Here is a 12,226-nt window from a genome sequence, read left to right as displayed (position 1 = left end):
AGGCTTTTATGGGCAGAAGAGGGTGGAACAAGGAAGTTAATAATAGCAAAGAGTGCATTGTTTTGGGCAAGGTCACCTTCCTTTGAGGGACAGCAGGGGTCTTATCAGGTGGATAACTCACTAGTGCTGACTAGGTAATTCCAAATTTACTGGTTTAAGATTCCTTGTCTGGGAGAGGTTGAAACTATAATTAAGTTAGGGATTAACCACTATTTGGTGACTTGGATTTAGCAAAGGTGACTTTATTCTGGGTCTGTTGTCTTTTTTTCTTTCTTTCTTTTTTTAAAGCAGTCTCCTCCTCTTATTTAAAAAAATGTTTTTAATGTTTATTTCTGAGACAGAAAGAGACCGAGCATGAGTGGGGGAGGGGCAGAGAGAGAGGGAGGCACAGAATCAGAAGCAGGCTCCAGGCTCCGAGCAGTCAGCACAGAGCCCAACACCGGGCTCGAACTCAAACCGCGAGATCATGACCTGAGCCGAAATCGAACACTTCACTGACTGAGCCACCCAGGCGCCCCAGGAATCACTTTTTTAAGTGAAGTTGCTTTTTCAGTGATTTAATGTAGCCAGGTGTCAACTTCCCCAGAAGTATGAATCCAGGTGCGCTAAGTGGCATTGACCACAGCACAGACATTTTCTTATTTAGCTGAAAAATAATCAAGGGATATCCTATTACCAAGAACAACCTTGGCCTTCCAAAGATGGGTACTGCTAGTGAGATCTTTTTGTAATGGGGGACAGATCTGACTTAGATAATCACAAGAACACCAGAATGCAAATGTACTGTGATTTGCTTAGGAATTTGTATCTATTGGGCGAGTACAATTATAATTGTACAAAGGTGAAAACAGGGCACTAGATGTTCTGGATGTAAAAGTCAGATTCTGTAAGTGACTCCTAAGTTCAGGGGGTCAGTTGGGACTAGAAGAGAAATTGGTCATGGGGAGGACCAGGAGATCTCTAGTATCAACTGACAGATAAGAGCTCTTTGTTTATGATAAATCTGGCAATCCAAAAGGTCCCCCCCCCCCACCGCCCCGCATCCCACCTCACCCCCTCCCTTAGTAATGGCCTGACAGATATGGATGATGGCATTCTTTCCAGACCAGTGCCAGAGTAAAGGAAAGAGAAGAAGAAAGAATTTCATTTCATGTTTAAAGAATGAAGTCTTGATGCAGCATCTTGGGTAGAAGCAGTCTTTTGATATCAGCTACTTTTCTTCTTAGTTTGATTTTGAGGTCTCCAGCTGCTGTGGGGCCCTTTTTACTTAGGAGATGTAGACCCAAGGTTCAGTTCTCTAAAGTTTGGTTGCCATCTGGGGAGTGAGGAGTACCCTTAAAGGCAGTCTTTGTTCTTAGTGATTCCAAATCAGAAGGAGGAGAGAAAATTGGAAATGTTAGTTTAGAGTCATAGCCAGATATTTGCAAAAACTAGACAGGCCAAGTTATGTACAGGTATGGAGCCCAACAAACCTCAAAGACAATTAACAGACTAGAATCTCATACCTACGAAGATGCAAAGTTTTTCTCTCTAGTTATTCCCATTTTTAAAAAGATAGTCACAGTAAAATTACTTGGTTTGCATTAAATTTGGCCTGATTTTATAAGTACAGCAAAAATAGCAACCATATAAGCTGTTTTTAAGACAGCTTTGCTGGAACTTTGATCTCTTCTCTGAGGCCAGGAAGCCAAGCCAAGGACTCACCATTAGATTTTACTTGCAATACCTATAGTTTGGGTGAATCTCTCTCTTGTCAAAGTTCCCTCCAAATGTCCTGAGGTTCATAGGCCTGTCAGGAAGTCACCAGCACCTGGAAGGCTGCTGGGAACCCTATAGCAAGGTACCAGCCCGATTTTTCCAAGCAGCTCCTTAAAGCTGTCTGGTCAGATCTGAGTCTGTGCATATCTCCAAAATGAAACATTCCAGTCAAAGCCTTGGTAATAAAGCCAGTGTTTCCAGTTGTGTCCTCTTCTAGGGAGAACAAATTTTTATTGAACTTCTACAAATAACTAAATATATTGCCATGAAAAGAATACTCAAGAGTTTACGAATTCTGGAGGGATCAGGTAGAGAGAAAAAGTAAGTGTTTTAACCATAAAGGTATGCCCTACGAAATTGCTGTAGGTCATAGATCCCTTGAGTGAAAAGGTTTCCCTAGATCTGAAAGAGCAAAACATTAAGGAACTAGCAGCGTTTCAAACAAAAGGTCATGTAAAATTATAATCATCCTCAGTTCATTCAGTCCTATGTAATTCTCGTTCTGCTTGAACCCAGTTTTTTCATTAGTTTGGAAATTCTTCCCCAGTTCATTTTTATGGTCTTAAAGCTATTAGAAATCTTTATTTGTCAAAGTCCTTTCCATGAACACTTCCATAAAAGCATCAGAGTAAAACAGTAGTTCTCTGTAAATAACAGAAGACTTAAAAAAATGCCCATAGTTAGGGGCGTCTGGGTGGCTCAGTTGGTTGGTTAAGTGTCCCAACTTTGCTCAGGTCATGATCTCACTCACAGTGTGTGAGTTCGGGCCCCACGTCGGGCTCTGTGCTGACAGCTTGGAGCCTGGAACCTGCTTCTGATTGTGTATCTCCCTCTCTCTCTGCCCCTCACCTGCTCACACTCTCTCTCTTCTCTCAAAAATAAATAAACATTAAAAAAAATTTTTTTTTAATGCCCATAAAGATCAGACGAGAGTTCACCATAATGGAAATGACAGGGAAATTTGGTTATTTTTGTGAGGTTCAACATTTTAAGATAACAGCTAGAATTATGACTGATAACATTGCATCAGGACATATCAGAACCTAAGAAGGCTTAGCCTCACATGTGATAATGCTGCCCATGTAATGCAATGTGAACATCTCTCTTTTAAAAGGAGAGAGAGCAAATCTTTTATGATTTTTAGAGATCCTCTGAAAAATCCCAAAGTTACTGCTAGGTCAAGAAGACTTGGTTTAGAATTGCATTTTTGAGAAGTTCGTCAAAATACCAAAAGGTTTTAAAACACTTGGTCACATAGGATCTCAGATCAGTAGGAAACAACACTCTGTTATCACTTAACCAAACTGGCAGTTATAGACTTTATAGACTTTATAGGCAAATACAGAAAGTTACATGATTGTAAAACAACAAGAACAAAAGCCCTAAGCTCTTTTAATAGAGGATTTCTTCAGTGATCAAAGACCTGATAAAGACCACATGAAACACAGGACATTATTTTGATAAGACACAAAATCTTTGTTTTCTCAGCAGGTTAATTAAAAAGTAAAAACCCTTTCACAACTTCTTATCAATAGCAGACCAATACTCCTAGAAAATTTTGTCCTTATTTTAAGAGAGAATACCAAATTCTGATACTGTACCACCTTACTTTTGAGGTTAATAGTTATCTTTTTTGTTTTCAGTTCAAGTTCATTTTAATGTTAGCTTGACCATGTATAAAATTCTTTTCCCAAGATTCCCCTTCCACAGACCTTCTCTAGTTTTCTTTCTTACATTCCGATTTTGTCCTGTTTTTTTCTCTTTTTCATTCTGAAACAACTAGTCTCACTTTGGGATAAAATTACTTTATTTTCCTTCAACAAAAATTGATCTCCATTCCTCATATCTTCTTTTACCCGAAACACACATCCTACATGTGTTACAATTGTTATCCCTTAAAAACTTAATATCTTGTGAAAATAAAGTAATAAATAATTGTGAACTGTCTTATGTTAGCATTCTGTGCCTGGCAAATGTATAAATACATTTTGTATTTTCTGGAAACATGCTTTCTCATAATAGATTTTTTTAGTGTAGCACAAAATATGTTTAATGACCCAAATCTCTTTAATTTCTTTATAATAAGCAAAAAAGGAGATGAACCAACGTTCAGTAATTGTTTCAGTATTTTATTTGGAAATGATCTAGGCATTCAATGACTACTACTCATTTAATTTAGTAAAACTCTTCAGATTTTTAAGTTACCAAAAAGATTTAGGGAAACCATTTAAGTAGGCATATCAAAAATATAATTATTGCTGAAAAGTTCACCTAAAATTGCATATCTCAGTTCATAGATCAGTTGTGTTTAGACTACCCATGAAGACTTTGTGAAATATTTGGACAAAGTCAGCCAGCAACGTCTGTTATAACATAGACACCATGAGGTTATTTGACCAGTAAACCTAGATAGAGTAAAAGTTGTGGAAAGGTATTATAGTTAATGCTGATAACTCTGAAGACACGTCTATTTTAACTAAATTAACACACTTAAATCAGTGTTAATACGAAATATTTTCCTAGAGCACATGAATCTAAAAAGCATTAGGTTACTCTCTGTTGTAAGTTTTAGAATATTGTTAGTACTTAATTCATATAAGTACTTAATTTTCTTGAAGCCAATTAAATAGAGCTCTTTTCTTTCTTTTTAATTTTTTTTAATGTTTATATTTGAGAGAGAGTGTGTGCGCGGGAGCGTACGCAGGGGAAGGGCAGAGAGAGAGAGACAGAGGCAGAATCCAAAGCAGGCTCCAAGCTCTGAGCTGTCAGCACAGAGCCTGACATAAGGCTCAAGCACATGGACCATGAGATCATGACCTGAGAGAGCTCTTTTACAAATTAATTTTGGCAGTATCATCTATAGGTAGAAAATACACATGTACGTGCACGCGCACACACATACACACACATCTCATAGCTTCCATTCTAAAATTTTAGCCGTGGAAAGATACATTAATATAAAATGCACTGGTTAGAAGTTGGATCCAAATTGTGTTTCTGGCAGATGAAATAAGGTTACCTGGTCAGATGGCAAGAGCTTTTTATTTTTATGGAGAAGACACTTACGATCTTTCGTTCACTCATGTTCCAAATAATCTTTCCCCCTTTTGCTTTTCTGATCAGAATTCCCTCCCTGGAGTTGGTATTTCAAAGAGTAGACCCTTAGATAAGAGGTCCCAGAGAAGACCAGGTAGAACATTTACATCACAAAGGCACAAGGAAAGAATATAAAGGCTTCCAAGAAGGCCTTTTGTTTCCTGAGGCCAGAATTTTTACAATACTTTACAAGCCTTTGGAGATCTGTAGAGGAGCTTTTGGTATTGGTAAAAAAGGATAGACGGACTGTGAAGTGTTTCTAGAGCCGAATTTCTGGTTTTGTGAACAATTGCTCCAGTTCCTCAAAGATTTCTGAGTTTTGACTTAAACGGTATCGTAAGTCGATCCACTCGTGCAGCTACATTATCCTCAGTTTGCTTCTGTGTATCAGGAAGGAGATTTCCAACTTGGGTGGAAATCAAAAGATTTCTGTGTTCTGGATTTAGAACTGTTTGTCTTTGGAATGTTCTAATATATCCTTTCACAGAGGTTTCAGATACTTTCTTTTCTTCTGGTACATAGTTTCATTCTAGCTTAAGGGAGAAGGCCTAAACAACCCTATCAGGCTCTGGTTATCCGCTTCCAACTTGGCTGACTTGTAACCACAGAACTACTTAAAAACTTGTTTTAAATATCTTGCCACTTTTCAGCCAGGACAAACAAATGTTTCTGGCAGTATTGAACAACTCCCCGTTAATGTAAGTGGGGACTCAAAGAGGATGTAAAGGATACTTACTACCTTCCCAAGATCCAGAGTTTCTCTCAAAGAGAGCCAAAAAGAACCAGCAACCTGTATGCCCCATCCGGGCCGAAAACTAAGCCAAGTTCTTAGGACACAAAACAAGCAAGAAGGTAGTAGCTGTCCCTGAAGAGACGATCAAGAGCCAGTGGGTTTGGATTTGGAAAGGAAGGGAGAGTGTGAAATTTTATTTTGGTCTCTGAATTGGGCATTCAGGAGAGCTGACTCAGGTATGAATTCTCACTGTCTGGCTTCTGCCAATTCTCCCAGGATCCCCTCTGTGGCCTCTCTTATCTACCAGAATTTGGCAAGGCTTTTCATTAATTTTAGTTTCCGTTGGCTGTTTCAGAGAATAATGTAGCAGTTTACCAGGGAGCTCCCCAGAGTCCCACCACCTCTGGGAGGGTCCATATGGGCACCTCCTTCAAAGGCAGATTTGAAAGCATTCAAGTTGGTGTTGAGGGATTTACCCAAAATGTTTGAGGACAAAATTTTTTCTAATGGTCCAGTTGGTTACAAATGAGATACTCATTTCTGAGCCAGTGTTTTGATGTTAGACTCCTCGGAAGGTGTAATGGGAGAGGCCTATGTGTTGTTTTAGATACCTTCTGTGTCTTTAATTTTTCATTAGCCTTTACAACAAAACTTTCAATGAAACTGTTTTGGAATCTTGAAGCCTTTGGAAGCTTCTGCATACCAATTAAAATAAGTATCCCATTCTGTTTGTTTGATTAGGAACCCCTGCTTTTAAGTGCACTTCTTAAATAAATGATCTTGTCTAATTGGGACACTCCCATAACAGCCCCTGTGATTCTTGGTTGTCTTTAGTAAGATTTTGCATTTTTGTAGGTATCTATAGTTTCTGGCCCTTATAGTTCTTAAGCCATAAAATAAGTGTAAGTGTGCTGGAAGTCAGCGTGTTCAACTATAGAATTTAAAGATCCCGTTTCTTCTAGCTAAGTCTTCGAGTCTCGCAGAACCAAATTGATGCCTAAAAGGGTGCTGCTGGGTTGGGAAGGGTGTGGTGTTTTACAGTGTACCTTGTTGCACGGAAAGCTTCTTGAGGTTGGCAGGTGACCTAGTGTCGCTCTTGTGTCCATCCATGACCAGCCTATCTTGACATGGGAGCCTTAGAGTTAGGTGCCGAGCCCTCCTAAGAGTTTTTAAGTGCTCAGCCTGTGCCCACCAGTTTTGTAGCTTTTGGCTTCTGAGATTCTCATTAGCAATAGCCTTTACCTTCTGTGCACGCTAATGCACCAGCAGTAGCTGAGACATTTCTAACCAGTAAAAGGCTTTGTGTGCACCACCAGCAGTTCTCAGCGTGGAACTGGGGACTAGGGAAGGTGGTGAAGCAGCAGACCCCAAAGAATGGGGACTGTGGACTAGGATTCCCATGAAATGGGGAATGCACACTGAACCATCAGAAGCCCCCAGTAGGGAATCTGAGTACTAAACCAAGGATGGGGGATTCCAGTCAAGTGGAATACTACAGACTGAACTAGCCACAGTTCCCAGCATGGTCCAGTCGAGTGGGGGACTGTAGGGAACCAATTAGATCAGGAGCTCAACACGAAGAGAGCAGAGCTCAGAACCAAGAGGATCTTCCCATGGCCCTCGGAAATGGTGAGAAAGACCGAAAACTTTAAGGGTTCACAGGTACCACAGCTGGCTGTGTTTCTCCTTGTCCTTGAAGCTGTCCAAAGTTTCCTTTGAGTCCCACCACTGCCACCAAATTTGTAAGAACAAAATTCAGCAAATTTTAAATTTTAAAGCTCTTACTGGCTTTATTCAGTGATTCGGCATTCCATCCAGGAGATAGAAGAGAGCTCTAAGGAGCTGTACAAAATGAAAGACTTTTGTAGGCAGAAGGGAGTGGGACAAGGAAGTTACTGGCAAAACGTGCATTGTTTCAGGCAAGCTCACCTTCCTTTGGGGGACAGCACAGGGCTCTCAGGCAGAGCACCTCACTAGTGCTGACCAGGTAATTCCAGATTGGCTGGGTTAAGATTCCACTCCTGGGAGAGGTTGAAACTGTAATTAAATATCAAGTCTCAGTTTGGTGATGTGGGCTTAGCACAGGTGACTCCATTTGGGGCCTTGTCCCTGTTTTAAACAGTGCCCAAGTCTCAGGCCCCCAAGGGTGAGGACTAGGCCTCAGCCCACGTGCCCCCCCTGGCCTCCCTGCCCTCAGCCACCATGGCGACTCCCTGTGACTCAGGGACAAGGATGGTCTCCCCTTCTCAGTGATCACCTTGGGTTTTTGTTTCTTTAATTCTTTGGATAATTTTGATTTACCATTATTTGATTTTAAAAAGCAGTCCCTTTCTGTTTATTCATTTTCCAGCCTTATTTTCTTTCAGGTCTTGCCCCTCTCCACCTTCTCCTGCTGTGTCGCTGTGTGACGTTACTCGCCCTTCCTTCGCCTGCTTCGCTCCCATCTCAGCTCCGTCTCCAGCCGTAGATGGCCTGATGATGCGCCGGCCTTTCACACGAAATCAACTCGCTTTGTTTTTGTTTTAATTTGGTTTTTGATTCTTTTTACTGTTGGCAGAAACAATGTTAATTCATGGGCCTTTTTCTTGCTAACTTTTGGTTGCCCTGGGGTGGGGGCTGCATCGTGGTCTGCTGAGGGTTGCAATGAGGACTGAGGCTGCCACCCTCCAAGGTGGTGGCTGCCTTCTGATCATGTCTGTGGCTCAGGAGAGGAGGCCAGGCAATGAGCTGTGTGACCGCCAAGTGTGTCAACAGACCATGCAGGGCTTCCAGCGTGGGGATAGAGGGCAAGGACAGGCTGGGGGGAAGGGGAGGCCCTTGCCCTTGAGCTGCTCCCAGCCCCTGCATGGCTTCCCCCTCCACGGTGGTGGGAGAGGGAGCTTGGGCCGGGGTGTCCGGTGAGCTAGCCAAGTGTCCTGTGTGCATAGGCCACACGCCCTGCGAAGGGGGAGGCCCAGGGAAGACTGGGATGGGCCAGGCATGGCGGTATTGGCTGAAGGAGCCCTCTGTAACTGAAGACCAAGCCCGCCTCAGGCTGTGGGGGGACCCCGTCTCCCCCTCAGCAGCCCCATGTCCTCTCTTGTAGGAGGTCCCAGGTCATTGAGAAATTTGAGGCCTTGGACATTGAGAAGGCAGAGCACATGGAGACTAACTCGACAGCCGGGCCCTCGCCATCAAGTGACACTCGCCAGGGCCGCAGTGAGAAGAGGGCGTTTCCCAGGAAACGGGTGAGCGTCTGGGGCCTGGGGCCAGCGCTGAGGCCCAAGCGGTGCCACGTGCGGCCACTGGGGCGCCATCAGCATATGGCCCCACACCTCCTCACAGGGCCCCCAGACGCACCCGGATGCACTTCCACTGGGCTTCCTGTTCTCATTTCCTACTTGTTTGCTCATGTCTCTCCTCTCCTCCAGTTAGTGACTTTCTCGAGGGCGAGGCCTGCCTTCTGCGTCTTCCTGTCAGAACTTGACCCATCTCTGCTAAAGGCCAGTCTAGCGAGCCTTAGGTCCCAGCTCATAACCGGAGCTGCTCTCTTTCTCTTCGAGGCAGCCCGGCCGCGAGGCTGAGCACCTTCCTTCCTCTTTCTTTCGAGTGGCGGCCAGTGCCCTCGCTTCTCTACTTAGTCCACAAGGCAGGTCTCTCTGAAATCCTCCTCCTCCTCCTCCTCCTCCTCCTCCCAGGCAGCCCACCTGCCTCTTGTGGCCCTGCTGTGTCCGATCTTCATCTTCCTCCCCAGCCCCTGTCTGGGCTCATGAGGTGTTCTGCTGCTCGCTGCCTCAGAGCCTGGGGCTCTTCCTTCCGCGACCCCGAGAAGCCAGGGGATGGGGATGGGACCAGGAGAGTGACGGTGACTAGCGCATCCGAAAGAAAAGGCTGCTTTAACAACTAATGCGTCTTTGAACCCGCTGCGTGAAAGCGGAAGGAGCCGGACGAGGAGTCCCAGGACACTGGCTCCCGTCCCTGCTCTGGTCCAGACTTGCCCAGACAGAGCCCAGACAGAGTGCTTTCCTCCTCGCCTGGGAACATTCTTGACCTTCCCACAGCTCTGGCTCCTGGTTTCCCTGCTCCCCACCTGACTTTACTGGCTTGTACTGACTGGCGGCTGCTCTCTGCCACAGGACCTCCCCAGCGAAGCCCCCACAGCTCCTCTCCCGGACACCTCGGCCTCCCCCCTGTCTCCACACCGAAGAGCCAAGTCACTGGACAGGAGGTCCACGGAGTCCTCCCTGACGGTGAGCCCAGGCGCCCGCACACCAAAGCCTGGAGACGCCGCTCCTGCTGCTTCTGTCACTTGGGGTCACTGTCTGCTTATGTCCGTGCGTCCATGCTGGCTGTCCCCTCTGCACGGGCCTTTGTGTCTGTGCGTGGGAAGCAGATGTGGTGTTCCTTTTCCCTTTTCTGGATACATAGGCGTCCTGAGCTCTGAGGTCACAAGTAGAGGAGGCCACTTGGCCAAGGCAGCAAAATCCTGATTTCAGAGAACCAGGGCCACAGCAACAAGGAACCTCTGTTCTTGCTTTGGGTGTTTGTTTCTGTGACATTTTGGAGGCAGGAGCCCCTTCTTGCTGGGAGCCCTTGCCTCGTTCATGGTGTCTCAGGACAGGAGAGACGCCTTTGCCCGAGGTCACTTGAGCTGCAGCAGTGGAGGTGCAGGTGGGGAGTGGCCAGACGGGACCCTCGCTCCCTTGGGGAGCCGAGAGTGGCCGGCCAGAGGCCCCGGGAATGAAGGACAGCTATGCACATGGTGACCCGGGGCTCCTCTCTGCCTTGTCCGCGGTCTTCTGAGAAGTGGTTGGTGCCACTTGTACCCCTAGGGTGTGGAGCCACCAGCCACACACATGGAACTGAGCCAGGATAGGAGGGCTTCTTACCTGGAAGAGGGTTGTCTTTTCCTGGAGTCTGGGTGCTGCTCAGAGGTTTGGCACAGAGGCTCCTGGAACAGCTCCCTCCCGGTCCTTCAGATACAGAAAGACATCACAGCCCATTTCTGGTGGAGGTGGAGATATACCTGTAGAAAAGTGAGAGCAAGCACGTGGGCCAAGGGGAAGGATGATCCTCATCTCTTCAGGTGTCAACTTGACAGATGCCCAGCTGTGAACACAAGCAGGGCCCGGCAGGGCTGCGGGTGGGCCTAAAGTGCTTCCTTGGGCTGCTCCCCAGGCCCAGGACACGGGTGCAGTAGAGCCCAGCGGGGCCAGCTCCCCCAATCTGCTGTCAGCTGTCCTGGGTTTGCATCTTGCCGAGAAACGGAGACTCAAACTCATCCTGGTAGATAGGTGGCCCCAAGGTCTCGGCAGGTTGCTCCTGCATCTTGCTCAACGCCACGCTTGGTCTCCGCTCCTCCGTCTTCCTCTCTCCGCCTTCCTGTGGCTTCTGCGGGAACTTCTGATTTCTCCTTTTAGTGGTCACTGCAGGTTTTCACCTTCGTGTGAAACACCGACTGACTCTCCCTCTGGGCCGTCCTCTGCCGCTGGGCAGGCTTCCGTCAGAGCGTCTGGGCAGCCTAGCTGCTGCTGTGCCCGCAGGGCGCTGAGGCCATGCCCTTCCCTCCCCATCATCCCGCTGAGCCCGGCGTCTCCTTCCTTGAAGACACATGAATCTGTGGAGGGTTTGTGGGCAGCACCCGCCTGGGCAAGGCAGGCCATCCTGGCTCGTCTGGCAGGTGGAGAAATGCCTCTTCCCGCTGCCCACCTCATGCGGACAGAGACACCTGCTGCCCCTCAGTCAGTCACCCTTTCCCCACGACTGAGATAGCTCAGAGTGCCTTCTTCTGAACTGTTCTTTTTTCTCCCTTTCTTAGCCTGACCTGCTGAACTTCAAGAAAGGCTGGCTGACCAAGCAGTATGAGGACGGCCAGGTGAGTGTGCAGGGCTGGGCTGCTGTGGCCCCTCAAAGACTGGGGAGCAGGGGTGGGGTCTGCCTGGCCTTGTCCCCAGCAGGGGTGGGAGTGCTGGCTCGATCCCCCACCTCCGGCATGACCTCTTGTGTGGTTGACCAGGACTGTGGCCAAGACCCCCATCTCCTCAGGGAAGTTGAGGTACACAGCCGCCCCCACTCTCAGTTCTGCAGTGAGAGGCGGGGGCCGCTGGAGAAGACCACCACCCTGCACCCAGCAAGGATCGCAACCTCAGGCTAGGGGAATGTTCTACAGCACTAGCTCCCTACCTGGTAGTCTTTCCTAAAAGTTCCCAGAGAGCCCAGGCTTCCCAGGAATGGGGGAGGCCTCTGGTGTTGTTGGCTTGTGGATGCGTCTGAGGCAGGCCACGTTGACAGCAACCAAGGGCTGCTAGACTCTGCCGGGGACTCCAGCTCAGCCGCGGTCCTGAGAGAAGCCAGTGTGATCGTTCTTGCCGTCAGACTCCAGCAGGAAGAGCCATTTGCAGCTGGACCTGCCACCCCACTTCCACCCTGCTTGGGGCTGGAAGGCCAGGCCTCCAAGGAGGCATGAAGAGGAGTCTGCTAGTTCCTACCGAGAGGCCCCGAAACCCTGCCCTCCTGAGCTCCCCTTCTTGCTTCCTGAGCAGCCGTGCCGAAACATCCTCTTTTTCTCTCTTCTCCATATCAATCCCCTTGGCCTTGCCTGAAGACTCAAGTCTCCCTCCTTGCTACTCACAGTGAAGACTTGGGAATCTGGCTGGCTGG

The 12,226-nt window shown here is 47.1% G+C and overlaps 1 protein-coding gene across 9 annotated transcripts in view; it reads left to right on the top strand.

Moving 5' to 3' along the window:
• LOC123603132 (myosin phosphatase Rho interacting protein) overlaps positions 1 to 12,226 on the top strand; it is a 153,835-nt gene that overhangs the window by 100,474 nt on the left and 41,135 nt on the right. For 8 of the 9 annotated variants that reach the window (XM_045487644.1, XM_045487645.1, XM_045487642.1 and 5 more), the window contains 3 exons: positions 8,673 to 8,814; positions 9,703 to 9,816; positions 11,385 to 11,441. In XM_045487644.1, coding sequence (XP_045343600.1) covers positions 8,673 to 8,814; positions 9,703 to 9,816; positions 11,385 to 11,441 — 313 coding nt within the window. The remainder of the gene's footprint in view (positions 1 to 8,672; positions 8,815 to 9,702; positions 9,817 to 11,384; positions 11,442 to 12,226) is intronic. The other variant, XM_045487641.1, reaches the window with a different exon arrangement.

Source organism: Leopardus geoffroyi, chromosome E1 (genome assembly GCF_018350155.1).
Source record: "Leopardus geoffroyi isolate Oge1 chromosome E1, O.geoffroyi_Oge1_pat1.0, whole genome shotgun sequence".
Lineage (NCBI taxonomy): Eukaryota > Metazoa > Chordata > Mammalia > Carnivora > Felidae > Leopardus > Leopardus geoffroyi.
This window is presented reverse-complemented; position numbering and strand designations above follow the sequence as displayed.